Source organism: Rana temporaria, chromosome 5, assembly GCF_905171775.1.
Source record: "Rana temporaria chromosome 5, aRanTem1.1, whole genome shotgun sequence".
Taxonomy (NCBI): Eukaryota; Metazoa; Chordata; class Amphibia; order Anura; family Ranidae; genus Rana; species Rana temporaria.
This window is the reverse complement of record NC_053493.1, coordinates 33,089,876-33,109,923: the sequence shown is the minus strand read 5'-3', so window position 1 is coordinate 33,109,923 and position 20,048 is coordinate 33,089,876. Positions and strand designations below refer to the sequence as shown.

The following is a 20,048-nucleotide window of genomic DNA, read 5'->3' as shown; positions in this document are numbered from 1 at the left end:
GTGACATTGCACCCCAGTGTTCAAACCATCTCAATGTCAAATCTATTTAAACATCATTGTGCATACCGTTAAAAATGATCATATGTTACCATATTTGCCGTAAGTATCAAATGTGTAGTACAGTCGGTCAGGAGTTTACAATTCACAAGGTAATTAGTATTGAGATAAATTATGGATTATGAGTTAATAATTTTAAATGTGTATGTTATTCATATGTATGTACATATGTAAAAGATTGTGTGGGAAAACTGGCCAGTAAAAGCAAAAAATTCCAGCTGGATTTGTTATGTAATGTTTACAGCATTTCACAACTCATCCAAATGGATTCTCCAGTTTCTCACCTGACTATGACTTGAATTGATGAAGACAATCCTCAGCATTAGAGCACAAATCCAGTAAAATGTTATTAAAGGGGAGTTCCACCCATTTTTTAGTTTATTAAAAGTCAGCAGCTACAAAAAGCATAGCTGCTGACTTTTAATAAACCGACACTCACCTGCCCCACGGACCAGCCATGGGCCGCCCGGAGGCTCGCTCCTCTCCCCCTCCTCACCTCGGCGCTGTCATGGTAACTGTGGGCCCCCCCGGCCGTGACAGCTTACGGCTTCACGGCCGGGCGCGCACTGCGCATACACGAGTCGTGCTGCGCTCTCCTATTGGCCAGCCGATCTTCTGGGACCTGAGTTGTGTCCCAGAAAATTGCTGTCAGGGAGGGGCCACCTAGGGCAAGAGGAGGAGTCGCCTAGGCGTTCCGAAGATAGGAAGCAGGAAGTGGGACAGGAAGTCCCATGAAAAAAGGGTACACACTCCCCCCCCAAAAAATGACATGCCAAATGTAGCATGTCGGGGAGAGGAGTGCTTAAAGTGGAGGTTCCACTTTTGGGTGGAACTCCGCTTTAACTACTACAAAGATATACAATTTGGTGGGTAAATTAGAACCTTCACAGACACGTAGGAATTTTCTGATATAGTGTGACATGAATAATAGGGAGTACATCAAGGAGAACCCCAATAAAAATGCAGACGTTTACTCTTACTCCATAAACCATCATAAGCCACCAAAATGTGAAGATTATTGCCAATATTTGCCCAAATTGAAAACTCCATATTTCATTCATGACTATTTTGACATCCTTTCAATGCCATAGGCTATTGGGCCGCCAATTGAAAACCCCAAATAGAAAGACACTAGTTCAATACTTTTACCACTTCTTAGTTCTCCAAGGTGAGCAGCTCTTACAGAGATTGTAACTCTTTCATCATCACTACCATACTCCACAATGATAGAGTCATCCTCAATTCTACCTTGGACACGGCAAAGCAAGTCATTTGTTTCAGATTCTTTCCATATTTCTCCTCCGTGCCAGAGGGAATTTAAATGTGATGGTGGCACAGCCGGAAAACCTTGGTCGATCCTTCCTTTGTGAACAAATCTTTTCAAGCCCTTGTTATTGGCTAAGTAGAAATGGGCAATTGGGTACTTGGTGTGGTGCATATGTCGATACTGACCCCTAGATGATCTTCTCATTGAGTTGATACACTTGGCAATGAGTTTAGAATCCTTATCCAGGAGATACTTGTCTTGAGGCCAGAAAAGTAACGAGGCTAAAAAGTAAGGATCTGAAGACTTGTGGTCAAAGCCGATGGTCTGCAAAATCTCTCTGAGATACTCTTTCAGTTTTTCAATTGGTGCAATTTTGTCAGATTTTGGAGAAATGCAATGAAGCACAATATTTGCCAAAATTAAGTTTTGTTTGTCTTTATGACTGCAAGTGTCTGGGCTTTTCTCCAAAAGGTACCTGTATGCATTTACAATAGATTCCATTTTTTCCACATCTTTTTTAGAACTATTAAGATACTGCAAAATTCCAGAAAACCTATCAGCCTTGTAAGACTCCAGACATAGTCTGTAATTCTGTACAAGCAATGGCAGACTCTTTTTTTGGACAGCGGTGTCATCTGCTAACGGTTCAATTTTACAGAGTAATCGTCTGTATTTTTTGTAGTAAACATTAATGTTTTCTCGTATTTTGAATTCAGAGGTTTCCTTTGTAAAGCTCTTTTGTTTAAAAAATGTAAAATAGTCATCAAAAAAGTCAAAAGTTTCCTTTAAGCATGATTTTAACTTGGTTAGAAAGTGTCTGAAGTCTTGTAACACGCCACAGATTTCCTCATGGCTTTTACTGGCATTGTCGACTGATATGTCCCATTTTCCAGATAGGTACTGCCTCAAGTGTTTTCGTGAGATGACATCTTTTGTGTTGAACCATGGTAGCTTCAAGAGTATATCCACTGTACAAAGACAAACTTCTATCTGTCCCAAGTATCCTGCAGTGTTGTAGACATGATAACTTTTTAGCTTTTTGGGCGCAAAATCATCTCTATCAGTCTCTATCTTTTCTGTTTGTTCTTGGCAGGCTTTGAAGGATTTTGATGCATTTTCTGCTATTTCCAGAAGTGCTCTCAAATCTGCTGCACTTAAGCACATATTGCTTTTCTTAGACATCATCATTTTTAACTGAGTCTTGTATACCTGACCCAGAGTATCTAAAATGTAAGAATTTGTTGGAGACAGTTGTTTTGCTTTCTTTGCCCATTGGAAGGCGGTATCAATGTCTTTCTCTCTGATGTAAAAATATCTTGCCAGTGCTTGTAATATGTATGGATTCTGGTTGAATCGCTCGGTTCCTTCTTCAAGAACAGTTTCCACACTTTTGTGACCCTCGTCTTTCTGTATTTCTTCAATTAAAGGGGAAAATAGTGTGTCTGTTTCATCTCCGTGTTCTTTTCGTTGTCTTGTCACCAGCAAGCTTTGCATATTCTTTGCAAATATATCTCTTCCAATCGTAGTTTCATAGAATAAATTGGTTTTTAACATGTTTAACATGATGCTACTCTGCAGCATGTTATATGTTTTCTTTAATTCCTCTATGCATTGCTTTGCTATAAGTGGGTGAATTATCCGTAGTCCTTGGTAGCCCCCATATTCTTCAACTTCAGTTCGAAGTAAGAGAGCAAAATATCCACCTAATTTTTCTTCTATGCTTTCAGGGCCCCAGAAGGTCTGTCTTGCTGTTATTCCAAGGAACTCCTCACACATAGAAACAGAAATTGTGGAGTCATTCACATATTTGTTTAGTAGGGCCAGAATTGAGATCAGCTGAGATTCTTTGCTTGCATTGTTTAAATCTTTTAATACATTCCTTACCACATTTTCTATGTATTTAACATCAAAATCTCTTTTCATAATCATAAAGGAATAAAAGTCTTCAGGCTTTTCATGGCGTTGTTCAATTTCCTTTAATTTCGTTTCAAAGGCTCTCTTCTCTTGTTCAGAAAGTTTATGAATCAAAGCAACACTTTTGGTGCAGTAAGTCTTGGAGCTTTCTTCTGGGTTCTGTGACCTCATACAGTGTAAAATAATCACCATTGGTTTCTTATATCTTATGGCTTTTTCTGCAATTGTTGTCCTGAAGCAACTCTCCAAATTAAATACATTTTCTTCTTCTTCAAAATCATCAACTAGGAGCAGAACTGGATAATGGTCTGCAGTGTTAGCTGATGCATAAGTTGCTAACATGATTGCTTCTTTTGCAATATCTGTAAAGCTATCCGTCTTTCTCTTTAAAATTGCACATCGGAATGTGTCTCTCAGTTCCCAAAGTACATGCATTGCTGTGGTAGTTCCTCCACAGCCAGGATGATGATAGAGAGTTATTGTTTTTACACTGCTTTTCTCACTGTTTGAGGATTCTATCAAATGTTTTAACTTTTCATAGTTGTCTCTTTTAATGAAGGGTCCAGTGTATTGTTCTGATGAGAAGTAAAAATTCCAGCAAGTGGCTTTGCCTCCTCTATAGAAATTCTCTTCTTGAAGCTTTATGAACTCCTTAAATTTAGACTCGTTTTTCTCTATTTCTGTATCACGGCATTCATTAGTACAAAGGATGTCTAGAAAAGTCATAAGATCTTCATCTTTCCTCTGTAGAATAATTGATGATCCACCATGAGATGGCAGGAATCGGTTAGAAGACCGAGTATTGGATTTCAATTTCAGGAGAGTCCCATTTACATTCTCAATGTCCAAGGTGTAAATACACCTGTCTTCCATTTCCTCCTCATTTATTATTTTAGATTGTAGATCTCGCCATCCATGAAAGATTTGTTCATTTTCGCAAATACACAGGATGTCAGTCATACCACCGAGTTCCTGATAAAACGCACTAAAAACTTCATTCATGGGATCCACTTGGTCTTCAACAGTGGAAAGCAACAAAAACACAACAAGAAATTTCCCAGGTTGCATCAGATCTCTTCTGCAGAGAAAAGAAACCATGCGTCTAACTTCTGCCGCTTTCTTTTTATGCCATAATTTATTATTTAAGGGTTTATATTCTTGACTGTTAAGATCTAGCCTCCCATTACAGAAGATCCAACTGGTTTGCTGGGAGAGTTTGTGCTCGTCAAGCTTTTCAACCGTGACACTATCCATATTTTGAAATTGATGTGGAAAATGCAAATTTGCTCCTCTTTTTTCTCTGTAAACTTTGCATAAACCATTTGTGCAAGAGTCAGGATCAAAATCCAGAACGGCAAACCATGGAATTTCATGCAGAAACTCCAGATGTTTTGTATGACTTTCATGACATTTATTTGCTACCAAAATGTACCACTTGAAATAAGAATTGTCCAGTGTGTCTCGATTTCCTGTTATTAAACGTACAAGTTTGTGGCCCTGTTCCGCCTTAAAGTTTTGTATTATTTTTTGGTTGTCTTCTGCTTCTTTTCTGGCCTTGTCCCTCTCTATCATCTTGGAGTAAAACATTTTCAAGTCTGCATCCCTTTGTTTTACATTTGCTAAAATGTCTTTAGAGCTCTCTCCGTCTCTTACAAAGCAACAGATTTCCTTATTTTTCATCCATTTCTGATCAGTGCAACTGAATTGGTAAGTATGAAATATTTCTGAATTACAATAGGTGTGTTCAGGAACTATATCTACTTCTATAACAACTAGATCAGACTGTGTGTTTTCTTCATGTAGTACATCAACCAAGCGAGGTGGACGAATGCACTGCTTGGCTTTAGAAATTTGTTTTTCATCAAAATATTTGTTTATCATTTGGTAAAAATACTTGCCATACAGTTCTCTGTCAACAATATGAACACCAATAATTTCCCCATGAGGTTTGTCCCGTACTCCGAAATGGATGGTTCCATTGGTCCGGACATTCATGCATGCAGCTGCAAACCTGAAAACTTCATTGCAAAACTTCATCTTTTTATCCTCATCTGTCGCTGTTTCTGTGTTGGTATATTCCTTGTACTCATGCACTGGGTCAGTATAATTAGAGGTGCCAGCTTCTGGCATTAGAAAATGGTGTTGAGTGTACCGTTTGCTGCCATGATTGCTATCAAAAGGGAAGGGTGTACAAGTCACTTTTCGACAACTGAGATCAGCTTCTGAACACTTCAGTGTCACTTCAGTAGCACTCAATATTTCTCTTGGTTGATCTTCACCTTCATTCACAGTTGCTTCATGATCTGCTCTTTTTTGCTTCTCATTTTTTTTCTTTGGCAGTTTCGTTGTTGGATCCTTCTTTACAGCTATAAAATTTTTATCAAGATCTGCTGGTCCTTGTTTTCTATCCTTGGTCATCTGGGTCAATTGGTGCATTATTAACTTAGCTGAACCATAAGTAATTTTAATATTTGAAAAGTCTTCTTTTGAAAACAGGTTTAGTACTCTTCCAGTCACATTCTCTCTGTACAAAATATCTCCTTCATCTTGGCCAATCTTTAGACATTCTGTAATCCAATACCTCACATCTTCTTTAGTCCAGTCAATGATATCTGAAGGCAAATTAAATGGCTTGTCCATTTTTTCTTGAATCTTTGAAAGTAGAAAAATAAGAAATTGTCATTTTGAAAAAATATTTGTACATGTCAAAACTGAGGCTTGTCTAATGTAATGGTGACACCTGAATCATACAAATTTCAGGCAGCCATATACGGTACGTACTCTATTTAACCTCTACAATAAAATATGAATTATTCTTTATGGCCTAACTCAATACACTGCGCAAGAAGATCACTGTTGAGTGTGGTAATTTTCAACAACTAATTAGAATCTTATTAAAGTCCAATTTTGGGGTTAATTTTTAATAATTTTCATGCCAATTTAAAAAAGACCCCCCCCCACTCCTTCCCCACAGTACCTTTCTTCCTTCTGATGATTTTCTAAGTCTTCTGCGTCACTGGGTATTAAGGATGAGCCAAACACCCCCCGGTTCAGTTCGCACCAGAACTTGCAAACAGGCAAAAAATTTGTTCGAATGCGCAAACACCGTTAACCACTTAAGACCCGGACCATTATGCAGGTTAAGGACCTTGCCCCTTTTTGCGATTCTGCACTGCGTCGCTTTAACTGACAATTGCGCGGTCGTGCCACGTGGCTCCCAAACAAAATTGGCGTTCTTTTTTCCCCACAAATAGAACTTTCTTTTGGTGGTATTTGATCACCTCTGCGGTTTTTATTTTTTGCGCTATAAACAAAAATAGAGTGACAATTTTGAAAAAAAAACAATATTTATTAATTTTTGCTATAATAATTATCCCCCAAAAATATATAAAAAAACGTTTTTTTCCTCAGTTAAGGCCGATGTGTATTCTTCTACTTATTTTTGGTAAAATATAATCGCAATAAGCATTTATTGATTGGTTTGCGCAAAAGTTATAGCGTTTACAAAATAGGGGGTAGTTTTATGGCATTTTTATTAATATTTTTTTTTACTAGTAATGGCGGCGATCAGCAATTTTTTTCGTGACTGCGACATTATGGCGGACACATCGGACACTTTTGACACATTTTTGGAACTATTGTCATTTTCACAGCGAAAAGTGCTATATAAATGCACTGATTACTGTGAAAATGACAATGGCAGTGAAGGGGTTAACCACTAGGGAGTGCTAAGAGGTTAAAGGGTTTGTAAAGGAAAACATATTTTTTTCATAATAAGCATCCTTTACCTGCAGACATTCCTCTTTTCACTTCCTCATTGTTGGTTTTTGCTCAGAAGTTGCTCTATTTCTTCTCTGTTCTGTTCACTTCCCACTTGTTTGATTTTACTGACCACCGTGATGGGAGGCTTTACTGCTGTGGTCAGTAACATGCTCACCCCCTCCTTGGAACTACATCTGTGCGGCAGGACACTCTCTATGTGTTAGAGACTTCAAGGAGGTGTGAATTACTGGGTGTGCCGCAATTCATACTGGGAAATGTAGTTCTTACATGAACAAACGATGCAAACCAGGAAGTGAATGAGAGAACAGAAACTAGAATGCCGGAGGTGATATAGATGAAGGAATTTAATAGGTATTTACTTGTTTTTTAACAGAATCATTACACTATTCTGTCTGTCTACCTTGCAGACATTATATTTAGGCAAAACAAAATTTTCCTTTAGTGACCCTTTAAGTGTGTCCTAAGGGAGTAATTCTTACTGTAGGGGGGCGTGGCTGTAGGCGTGACGTCACTGATCGTCGTTCCCTATATCAGGGAACAGACGATCAGTGTCACTGCCACACAGAAGAACGGGGAAGGTGTGTTTACACACACCTCTCCCCGTTCTTCAGCTCCTGTGACCCGATCGCAAGAAACCGGCAGCGATCGGGCCCGCGGGTCCCGTGGACATGATCATGGAGCTTCGGACCGGGTCGCAAGTGCACGCCCCACGACTGGGCTCTTAAAGGCGACGTACAGGTACGTGGCTGTGCCCAGCCGTGCCATTCTGCCAACATATATCGGCGTTAGGCGGTCCATAAGTGGTCAAAGTCTATGGCACACGGACATGAAAAATCAAAAGTGCTCGTTTTAAAGGCTTATATGCAAGGTATTGTCCTAAAAAGTGTTTGGGGACCTGGGTCCTGCCCCAGGGTCTGGTATGGATTGGCACAGGGTTTCCCTTAATATCCATACTAGACCTGAAGGGCCTGGTATGGAATTTGGGGGGGACCCCCACGCAATTTTATTTTTAATTTTGGTTCGGGGTTCCCCTTAATATTTATACCAGACCCAAAGGGTCTGGTAATGGACTGGGGGGAACCCATGCCATTTTTTCAATGAGTTTTATCTGTATTGCCGAGACCCGACAATTCATTATAGCCGCGAGTAGTTTTAAATGACTTTTTTCCTTTAGAAATTTAATTTTTCTCTGGGACTGTTCTAAACACGGGAAAAATACACCACTTTACAGGCATACTATAGACACCACCCAGGTACAACATTTAAAGGAATAGTTCACTTTTATTGTTTTACTTTAAGCATTATTAAAATCATTGCTTCTGAAAAAAACGCACATTTTTAAAACTTTTTTTTCCATTGATACATGTCCCTTGGGGCAGGACCCAGGTCCCCAAACACTTTTTATGACAATACCTTGCATATTAGCCTTTAAAATTAGCAATTTTGATTTTTCATGTTAATCGGTGTCCCGCGGCCTTCGAATTTGCCCTGAACACATCATAATGTTCGCTATTCGGCGAACAGGCGAACACCCGATGTTCGAGTTGAAGTTACGTTCGACTCGAACATTGGGCTCATCCCTACTGTGTATTATTCAATTGGCAAGACAAAAAAATTATGTTTTCAGGGATGAAACCAAATTTGTTTTGTTAGATACTATGACACCCAAGGGTAAGAATGTGGAGCTGTATATTAATGGTTTTATACAATGCATGTTTTTACTTTGATATTGTTTGTCATTATGGTGTTTTTGGCATATTTATTTCCAATATGCCCATGAAAGTTTTTTTAGGATATGTACCTTTAGATTTGCTACAAAACCATTAATGCTGTGAGGTGATATAAACACTAAGCAGAATGTGCAGCTTTAGCCCTTAAAAAAACAATTTTTATGGCGAAACTTGCTTGGCTTTTATCTGCTCTTTTTTCACTTGTTTTATTATTCACCAAGTTTTATTATTTTACCAAGTTTACCATACCTGCCCTGGCACTAGCAACTCACCTAGAGCAGCAGGTATAGGCAAGTTCAAGAACTAACGTCAAAGATAAAAGAGCAAATTGAAAACAAGGTCCAACGGTATTTGTACCTATACAGTCCTGATCAAAAGTTTAAGACCACTTGAAAAATGGCAAAAAATCATATTTTACATTGTTGGATCTTAACAAGGTTCCAAGTAGAGCTTCAACATGCAACAAGAAGAAATGAGAGTGAGACAAAACTTTTTTTGAGCATTCAATTTAATGAAAACAATGAATAAACTGAAACAGGCTGTTTTTCAGCTGATCAAAAGTTTAGGACCACATACCCTTAAAAGGCCAATTTAACCTTGATGGTCCTGATGGTCTCCAACGTTACTGGCATGACAAGCAGATCCCACCTGAGATGTTTTCTACGCGCCACAGTGGAGGGGGCGCCATAATGGTCTGGGGTGCTTTTTCCTTCAGTGGAACAATGGAGCTTCAGGAAGTGCAGGGGCGTCAAACGGCCGCTGGCTATGTCCAGATGTTGCAGAGAGCATTCCTCATGTCATGACTGAGGGCCCTCGTCTGTGTGGTAACGACTGGGTTTTTCCACAGGACAACGCTACAGTACACAATGTCCGCAGGACAAGGGACTTCTTCCAGGAGAATAACATCACTCTTTTGGCCCATCCTGCGTGTTCCCCTGATCTAAATCCCCTGATCAACAATAACAGCGGAGCTACTCATTACTGAGTTCATGTTTGGAAGATGGATTTCTGTTTTGGGGGGGTTTAGTTTTTTTTTTGGAGGTGTGGTCCTAAACTTTTGATCAGCTGAAAAACAGCCTGTTTCAGTTTATTCGTTATTTTCATTAAATTGAATGCTCAAAAAATGTTTTGTCTCACTCTCATTTCTTCTTGTTGCATGTTGAAGCTCTACTTGGAACCTTGTTAAGATCCAACAATGTAAAATATGTTTTTTTGCCATTTTTTAAGTGGTTTTAACCACTTCCATACCGCGTCATTGTAAAATGATGGCAGAAGGAACCCCTCGCCGATCCAGGTGGACGTCATATGACGTCCTATGTTCCCGGCGATCTAGGGCACACACACACGCCACCGGCCCGCGGCGACGCTCGTCACCCGGCGCGGGTGCCCGGCGGCCGGATTGCCGCTGGGTGCCCGCGATTGTCGGTAATCACGGCAGGAGTGTGGATCTGTGTGCGTAAACACACAGATCCACCTCCTGTCAGCGGTGAGGAGACCAATGTGTGTTCCCAGTACAGAGGAACACACATCGGTCTCCTCCCCTTGAGAGTCCCCTCCCCCCTACAGTTATAACACATCTTAGGGAACATATTAACCCCTTCCTCGCCCCCTAGTGGTTAACCCCTTCCCTGCCAGTCACATTTACACAGTAATCAATGCATATTTATAGCATTAATTGCTGTATAAATGTGAATGGTCCCAAAAACGTGTCAAAAGTGTCCGATGTGTTCGCCGCAATGTCACGGTGACAGTAAAAAAATCACAAATCGCCAATACTAGTAAAAAAATTAATAAAATAAAAATGCCATAAATCTATCTCCTATTTTGTAGACGCTATAACTTTTGTGCAAACCAATCAATATACGAATATTGATATTTTTTTACCAAAAATATGTAGAAGAATACGTATCGGCCTAAACTGAGGAAATTTTTTTTTTTTTTTTAAATTGTGATATTTATTAAATAAAAAGTAAAAAATATTGTGTTTTTTTTTTAAATTGTCGCTATTCTTTTGTTTATAGCGCAAAAAATAAAAACCACAGAGATGATCAAATACCACCAAAAGAAAGCTCTATTTGTGGGGGGGAAAAACATAAAGATTTCGTTTGGGTATAGTGTTGCATGACCGCGTAATTGTCATTCAAAGTGCAACAGCGCTGAAAACTAAAAATTGGTCTGGGCAGGAAGGGGGTGAAAATGCCCTGTATGGAAGGGGTTAAACTTTTGATCAGGACTGTATAATATAATACATATACTGTATCTACATATTTTATTATTTTTTTTGTATCTATATTTACTGACTACCCTAAAATGCATTAATAAATTTAATTATTTTTACCGTCTTATATCAATTCACTATAGCTTGTATGTATAAGCAGGTGAGATAGAAACGCATAGCTTGGAATACAGGTCTGCAATATAACTCACCTTTTAACCAAGATGGTTGAATACACTTTAGGAAGGAATGCCTTTCAGTGTGGATTGTGACGTCCACTAAAACTCTGCAGTGTAGAGTCCTGCATTCTGTTCAGTGTGTCTATTACAAAAATAAATGTGAGGTATAAATTATCCTGCTGGGAAGATTTTGTCTTACTACAACATAGTAAATAAATGTACAACGCAATACAAACCTGAACAGACAAACTCTTATCCACTCTATCCAAATTAAAACAAATTTTGCTTGTCTTCACAGTGGACTTTTATTGTAAGTATGACTGTGAGCTACTAGTGAAAAAATAATAAAATAACTGCTCCCTTATATTAACCTCTTGGGACCCGCGCTATAGTCAAATGACGGCTACAGCGCGGATCCCAAAATCCAAGTGGACGTCAATTGACGTCCGCCCCTTTGCTCATTCCCCGCGTGCGCTCCAGAGCGCGCATCGGGGAACTGCTGTGCTGGCCGTGTCCCTTGGACACAGCCAATCACAGATCGCCGCGAACGGCCAATCAGAGTGGCCGTTTGCGATGCGATCTGTGCGGCCAATGAGAGATGATCTCATATGTAAACATATGAGATCATCTCTCATTGCCGTTTTTCACAGAGACAGCGTCCTGTCTCTGGAGAGGAGACCGATCTGTGTCCCTTGTCCATAGGGACATAGATCGGTCACCCCCCAGTCACCCCCCTTCCCCCACAGTTAGAACACTAATTAGGGTACACATTTAACCCCTTCCTCACCCCCTAGTGATAACCCCTTCAATGCCAGTCACATTTATACTGTAATTAGTGCATATTTATAGCACTGATCGCAGTATAAATGTGAATGGCGCCAAAAATGTGTCCAAAGTGTCCGATGTGTCCGCCATAACGTCGCAGTCCCAATAAAAATCGCAGATCGCCGCCATTTCTAGTAAAAAAAATAAATAATAAAAAATAATAATTCTGTCCCTTATTTTGTAGGCGCTATAACTTTTGCGCAAACTAGTCGCTTATTGCGATTTTATTTTTTTTACCAAAAATATGTAGAAGAATACGTATCGGCCTAAACTGAGAAAAAAAATAGTTTTTGTTTTTTCAAATTGGGATATTTATTATAGCAACAAGTAAAAAATATTGTATTTTTTTCAAAATTGTCGCTCTTTTTTGTTTATAGCGCAAAAAATAAAAACCGCACAGGCGATCAAATACCACCAAAAGAAAGCTCTATTTGTGGGGAAAAAAGGACGTCAATTTTGTTTGGGAGCCACGTCGCACGACCGCGCAATTGTCAGTTAAAGCGACGCAGTGCCGAAAGCTGAAATTTCACCTGGGCAGGAGGGGGGTATATGTGCCCAGTAAGCAAGTGGTTAACACATTTCAAATCAGCCTGCAAACAACATATACTGTTGAAGAGCGCCCCCCCCCCCCCAGCTCTTTCCCCATTGTCCTTGCTAAATGGGAGAATCACTGTTCAGGCATCAGGTTTCTTGCTCTACCCCATTTATTTCAGCACAGGTAGATTATTTTAGAGCAGTGTTTCCAATATATTGCATATGAGATTTTTTTTATATAGCTTACAGTACTGTATATATCTGCTTTATAGGTTTCTCATATACACACGTATGCCTTGTAAATGCAGAACAAACGGCCAGTTGTGCAACTTCCACAAAATCATGTTAAATAACAAACAAGTAATCTTGTTTATGAATGCATTATAAAATAAGAGTATAGTAAAAAATAAAACTTACGTTTTTGGTGATTAAAAGCCTTTTTCCTGTTATTTTATCTTCACCATTGTTCTTGACAGCATTATAACAGCTGTGTGGAATCCTTGTCGTGTACAAGGAAATAGAAAAGGTGGGTGTGGATCAGCTGTGCTGTGTTGTGACATATTTTTGTAAGGAAAATGTCAAAGGTTGTATGTCAATCAGCCAAACGTTTTCCCAGCGCACTTACCGGCTAGTCTGCAAAAAAAAATAATAAATGGTGATTTCTCACAATTTACATTAAAAATAAAGGGCCAGATCCACAAAAGGGATACGCCGGTGTATCTACTGATACGCCGTCGTATCCATGTTTCTATCTATGCGGCTGATTCATAGAATCAGTTACGCATAGATATTCCTAAGATCCGGCAGGTGTAATAGTTTTACACTGTCGAATCTTAGGATGCAGTACCTCGGCCGCCGCTGGGGGCATTTCTCGTCGAAATTCCGCGTCGGGTATGCAAATTAGCACTTACGGAGATCCACGAAGCGGTTCCCTTCGTGAAGTCTCCGTACAGTAAGTTGTTAGTTTGCATACGCAAAATTAGGGCTACTTTTACAAAGTGTAAAGTTAGTACACCATGTAAAAGTAGACCCTTCTTTCCCGCGACGCTGTCAATTTTTAACTTTTTTTACCCGGCGCGATTCAAAAAACTCGGCGTAACGTAACTTCGCGCAAAGCACGTCGGAAAAATCGCGTCGGGAGCATGCGCAGTACGTCCGGCGCGGGAGCGCGCCTAATTTAAATGGGACTCGCCCCATTAGATTGGGCCCGCCTTGCGCTGGACGAATTTAAGTTACACCGCTGAAAATTTCTAGGTAAGTGCTTTGTGGATCGGGCACTTAGGTAGAGATTTTGCGGCGGTGTAACTTAAATAGGAAAAGTTAAGTTACGGCCGCTCGTTGTGGATCTGGCCCAAAGGTTTTGTGTAAGCCACATTATCTCATCAAGTTCTAACTTTTATGCCGCGTACACACGTTTTTTGTGATGAAAAAAAAACAACATTTTTAAAAACGTCATTTAAAATGTGTGTGGGGAAAACGTTGTTTTATGTCTTCTGAAAAACGACAAAAAAAAAATTCGAACATGCTTCAATTTTTTATGTCGTTTTTCAAAACGTCGTTTTTTGTGTCATTTAAAATGATAGTGTGTGGGTAAAACGACGTTTAAAACAACGTTTTTAAACCTGCGCATGCTCAGAAGCAAGTTATGACGCGAGCTTGAATGGAACAGAGTGCCGTCGTACGTGCTGAACGTAACCGCGCTTTGCTAGAGCATTTTGAAAAAATGATGGTGTGTAGGCAACGTCGTTTTTTAAAATGAAGTTTGAAAAACGTTGTTTTGTTTCATGATAAAAAACGACCGTGTGTACACGGCATTATATTTGAAAGTCTGCAATTTGGAGTACTGTATATATAGCAATGGATAAATTAAGGACTCCCTAAAGGTGCCAGGGCATTTTAGAAGCCCAGGAAGAGTATGGAAGTGGCAGCTGAAGGTCTTCTTCCTCCTCTCCTCCGTGCGCCTCCTCCTCCTGCCGAACAATCTATTTGGATCTCCTTTAGGCCAATTGGGTGACGGGTCTCATGACCCACTTCCCGATTGGCCGGTGTTACAATAGCGAATATTCATTCAAAGGCTTGTGTAGCGCTCACTCCTGAAGGGGCAGCTGGAAATAACGCAGGTCTCCCTTACCTGTTCAGATGCTGCCAGGCCCAGGTGCCAGTTCCAAAGCACACTGACAAACACGGGCACAGTCCAGGGGATGTTTTTTTGTAGATTTATTGCAGTAATTGAACAGGAGAGAGTGATGCAGGGTGCAGGATACTCCAAAAACACCAGCAGGTACAAGAGAACACTATCTCAACCAAATTCCTTTAGCAAACGAATATGTACTAGAACTAAGCCCTATCCAATAGTACAGCTCAGCTATTAGATCAGATGCGTTTACCAATATGTATATGCGTTTACCAATACCAGCTGCTTAAAAAACATGAGATGTATAAAAGCAGAAAAATAAAAACTCTAAAAGCAGAGTCCACAATAGTCCCGCAGCAGCGCTGCGATCAAATTAGCATTTGATAATAGTTCATATAAAACACAGATAGTGTAGCAGACAGGAGTGGCAGTGATAGAACAATGGTCTTAGCATAGGTGCTCCTTTCACCAGGGGATGTTCACCACGTGGGGGGAAATGGTACCCTTATGGGTATGCACTCACCAAATGTATAATCACTATAGGCATTCAATACACCTCCACTTCCAACGTCTGCGCTCTCCACCAGAGATTTACTTGGTATATGGTTCCGCGATTACATGTGAGGAAAATAAATATCCATATAGAGCAGTACCGTTTGAGCATTTTAATATCGCAAAAGTACTCCCTTTACATATGTGCGTACCACAAAAGAAGTAAAAACAGGCATGTAAATAGTGTGTTTGCTCAGGACTAACTTGACCCTGAAGACTGCTGTGTCCAAGTTCCTCCAGCGTCTTCCTGGTTCAGGTCTGTGGAGCGCACACGTCACTTTTGGTTCGGTCGATGCGGAGTCCCGCACTGACGCATTTTGTCACTTCCTGACTTCGCCTGAGGGTGTGACTCCCCATCGTACCAACCGGCTTTAAGTATAGATCAGTTCCGCCCCTTCAGTGACGCCTGGCGCACTCGCGTGCGTCTGACGTCATACCGTCCGCCCAGTCCACAGTAATGCTGTGCCAGGCTGAGGGCGGAAGTGAGCAGTTCCCCTTCTCCTGTGATATGGACAGTTGCCTATACTACGCATGTCTGCTGTAGCTTACACAGCGAACGGACACAATCACAGGGAATTGCTCTGGGGATAAAGATGGCATATTACTATGTAACATCAAATATTTAAAATGGTAAATGTATGCACATAGACACTATGGGGCTGATTTACCAAGCCTTTGCTCCATAATTCATGGAGCAAAGGCTGGAGCAACTCAGTTTTGGAATTTACTAAAGGAATGCGCTGGCAATGCAGCACAATTCCTTATTTACTATAATGCCGAGTGAGCCCAGGAGGGGGCGCATGGTGCGCCTCTATGGACCTGGCGCACGGCATTTAGAAATGTAAATAAAATGAGTTTGGGAGTGAGTTTATTAGGGGGGGGGGATGTGGGGTGATGTGGGGAAGTGCAGTGTTATCCGTCACTTTTCAGATCCACCAACCTAGCATATCAACCAAGGATAAATATTGTAGAAAGATACATTGTAACATTTGGTTTGTACAAAAACACAGTTGACCTGAGGGATCCAGAACATGAGTAAGCGCAACATATTTTTTTTTACTTTTTTGCCATTGGAACAAGTTTACGCGCATACCTGTGAATTTAGCAGGCTCCAGTAACACCTAGGGTTTTCGAAACGCTGGTGGAATCGCCGTGATTCTGACGGAGATTCCAGAATCACTGCAAAATGTGGGAGACGCACTTGTGATCCCCTTACTTTTAATAGGAACCCCATTTGCGGAGTGATTTTGCCACGATTGTCACGGCAAAATCATGCAAACAAGACACCTGTCGCCCAAAAGAAGTTGGGCAACAGGCATCCCGTGACTTTGTGTAAATTTGCCAAGATTTGACAGGCGACGATAGCGGTAAAATCGGTGAAAGTAACGGGATCGTAAGTGTGTCCCACGTTTTGCGGTGATTCGGGAATTGCGAGCAGAACCGCTGAGATTCCGCCCATGCCTAGGTGTGAACAGAGCCTTATGCTTGAAAGCTCCTCTCCAAATGCACTTTTGGTGTGTTTTTTTTTTAATGCTTCTAAATGCTGCTCTTAACACCTTCCCGTCCGGCCTATAGTAAAATGACGGTCACGATGACTGATCTGTGCACCAGCCCGCTGCTAGTGTCATGTGATCTCTGTGACCAATCACAGCAGATCACATGACAATTGTAAACAATGGATGGCTTCCTTTCCTGCCATCCATTGTATACAATTGTGTTGCTGCTGTGATTGGTCACAGTACCATGTGATTAGCTTTGACCAATCACATCTTTTTACAACAAAAGACACTGAATAAACCAGTTTCATTCAGTAAAAATGGTTTCTTATACCAATGAAATTCACTGGTATAAACAATCATAATGTGTAAAAACAAATCCTGATTACTTCCCTGGGCAGGAAGAGGATAAAAGTGCCCTGTATTTAAGTGGTTAAAATACTTATCTAAACGCCTGAGTACTGCAGCTTTGGCTCATTTCCCCCTGCTCCTATTCCCTGGTCCAGGTGGTGGAGCTAGGAGTAGCTGTAATTTAGCTCCTCCTACTGAACCAGGCAATAGGAGAGGGAGGAGAAGAGTTGGAGTTGCAGTATCCTGCATATTGTTAAAGTGGAGGTTCGCCCTAAAAACGATTTTTTTTACATTACAGCCAGCATAGTAAGGACATTTCATCTCGGCATGTTTTTTTTTTTTCTCTGTACTTACCTTTATATCCTGATTTTGTCCAGGGCTTCCGCGTTCTGATGACTGCGGGACTGGGTGTTCCTATACCAGCCTCAGGGTTCCGATGACTGCCGGACTGGGCGTTCCTATCCTTCCGTTGGATGATTGACGGCTTGTGAAACAGGTGACCTGTCGCACAACGCGCAACACCAGATTTCCGGAAATAGCCGAGCTGCGAGTCGGCACTATACGGCGCCTGCGCCCGCCGTGTAGAGCCCACGGCGCAGGCGCCGTATAGTGCCGACTCGCAGCTCGGGTATTTCCCGACATCTGGTGACGCGCGTTGCGCGGCAGGTCATCTGTTTCACAAGCCGTCAATCATCCAACGGAAGCATAGGAACGCCCAGTCCTGCAGTCATCGGAACCCGGAAGCCCAGAATATAAAGTTATGTACAGAGGGGGAAAAAAAACGCAGAATGTAAATGCCCTTAGTATGCTGGCTCTAATGTGTGTAAAATTAAAAAAAACATTTTTGGGTGAACTCCCGCTTTAAGATTCCCAGGGAGAAGGAAAGGGGAGGAGCAAAATAATTAGCTCCGCCTACCTATGGGGACGGGGCAGCCTACAGGTTAAATGACAGTTATGTTTTAACCATTTCCTTACTGGGCACTTAAACCCCCTTCCTGCCCAGAGGACTTTTTGCGATTCGGCACTGCGTCGCTTTAACTGACAATTGCGCGGTCGTGCGACGTGGCTCCGAAAAAAAATTGACGTCCTTTTTTCCCCACAAATAGAGCTTTCTTTTGGTGGTATTTGATCACCTCTGCGGTTTTTATTTTTTGCGCTATAAACAAAAATAGAGCGACCATTTTGAAAAAAATATATATTTTTTACTTGTTGCTATAATAAATAGCTCAATTTTTTTTTTTTTATCCTCAGTCTAGGCCGATACGTATTCTACATATTTTTAGTAAAAAAAAAAAATCGCAATAAGCGACTGGTTTGCGCAAAAGTTATAGCGCCTACAAAATAAGGGACAGAATTTTTTTTTTTTTTATTACTAGTAATGGCGGCGATCTGCGACATTATGGCGGACACATCGGACACTTTTTTGGCACCATTCACATTTATACTGCGATCAGTGCTATAAATATGCACTAATTACTGTATAAATGTGACTGGCATTGAAGGGGTTAACACTAGGGGGTGAGGAAGGGGTTAAATGTATTCCCTATATAGTGTTCTAACTGTGGGGGAAGGGGGGTGACTGGGGGAGGTGACCGATCTGTGTCCCTATGTACAAGAGACACAGATCGGTCTCCTCTCTCCCTGACAGCACCGCTGTCTGTGAGAGTCGGCAATGAGAAATGATCTCATATGTAAACATATGAGATCATCTCTCATTGGCCGCACAGATCGCCTAGCAAACGGCCACTCCGATTGGCCGTTCGCGGCGATCTGTGATTGGCTGTGTCCAAGGGACACAGCCAATCGGGAGCGCGCGCGGGGAACGCAGAAAGGGGCGGCTGTAAAAACACGGCGCCCCAGAGAAGTAGAACCACCCTGCGGCTGTATATAGTCGTACGACCGTCGGGAAGTGGTTAAATAAAAAATGTTTACATTTTATTGGCTAAAAAGCTAGTCACATGCTAATAAGGCACGAGATAGCCCTTATATAAAGAATTAAAGCTGTGTAGGTGAAGCAGACAGCGGTGGATCAGCAGAAGAAGATGGAACATGTCACTCACAGTGAAGACTCTGCTGCGTCAGTTGATGGAGAGAACCGGCGCTCCTGACGGGGATGAATGGATGAAGCAGTGCTTGTCACTGCAGCCTCCTGATCTTCAGGTTGTTTCTTCCCCTGCTATCCTTACTCCTCTGTTTAATTTTCCAGCCATCTCTCCTACTGATTCTCTCCAGATGCCACACATCTGGGACTGTATAATTCCTTCCTGTTCATTTTCAGCAATTCCTCCTTCTTCTGACCTTTCTATCTCTGACGTCTCTGCTATAGAAAAGCGAATGGAGAGTCGCTCTGATCCTCCCACATGCTCAGTTGATAATGCTCTCCATAGGAATCTCTTTCAGCAAGCTAATAGCTCATTCACTCTGCCTACTGTCAATCAATATGACAAAATGAATCGTCCATCTCTACGATCCTCCTCTCATCCTTCAGCAACTTTTTCTATCCCAGTTGTTTCATCCAGAGGGAGAATTCAAAAGCCACGACGCAATCATTCTCCTTCTCCTCCACGCAGACGTCCTAGTAAGCACCCCCCTCCCTCCTCCTCTGCAAAAAAGACAAGGGGCTAGATTCAGCAAAGAATTACGCCGGCGTATCCAAAGCTGCGCCGGCGTATCTACTTTCTGTATTCAGAAAGCTAGATACGCCGACATTAGCCTAAGATCCGACTGGCGTAATTCTATTACGCCGTCGTATCTTAGGGTGCATTCTCACGCTGGCCGCTAGGTGGCGCTTCCGTTGTTTTCGGCGTAGAATATGCAAATTACCTAGTTACGTCGATTCACAAACATACGTGCGTTTTTTACGTCGTTTGCGTAAGGCTTTTTCGGTGTAACGTTGTGCCTGCTTCTATGAGGCGCACTCAATGTTAAGTATGGACGTCATTGAATTTTTAACGTTGTTTGCGTAAGTCGTTCGCAAATAGGGCTGGACGTCATTTACGTTCAAGTCTAAA

The 20,048-nt window shown here is 41.3% G+C and overlaps 1 protein-coding gene across 1 annotated transcript; it reads right to left on the bottom strand.

The window, feature by feature from the left end:
• Positions 1 to 831: 831 nt before the first annotated feature.
• LOC120939910 (sterile alpha motif domain-containing protein 9-like) lies at positions 832 to 19,443 on the bottom strand. The gene is made up of 4 exons (XM_040352340.1): positions 19,098 to 19,443; positions 12,922 to 13,137; positions 11,179 to 11,287; positions 832 to 5,890 (listed from the first exon to the last, which is right to left on the bottom strand). The coding sequence occupies exon 4, from the start codon at positions 5,876 to 5,878 to the stop codon at positions 1,121 to 1,123; it is 4,758 nt and encodes a 1,585-aa protein (XP_040208274.1). The 5' UTR covers positions 5,879 to 5,890; positions 11,179 to 11,287; positions 12,922 to 13,137; positions 19,098 to 19,443; the 3' UTR covers positions 832 to 1,120.
• Between the last annotated feature and the right edge of the window lie 605 nt (positions 19,444 to 20,048).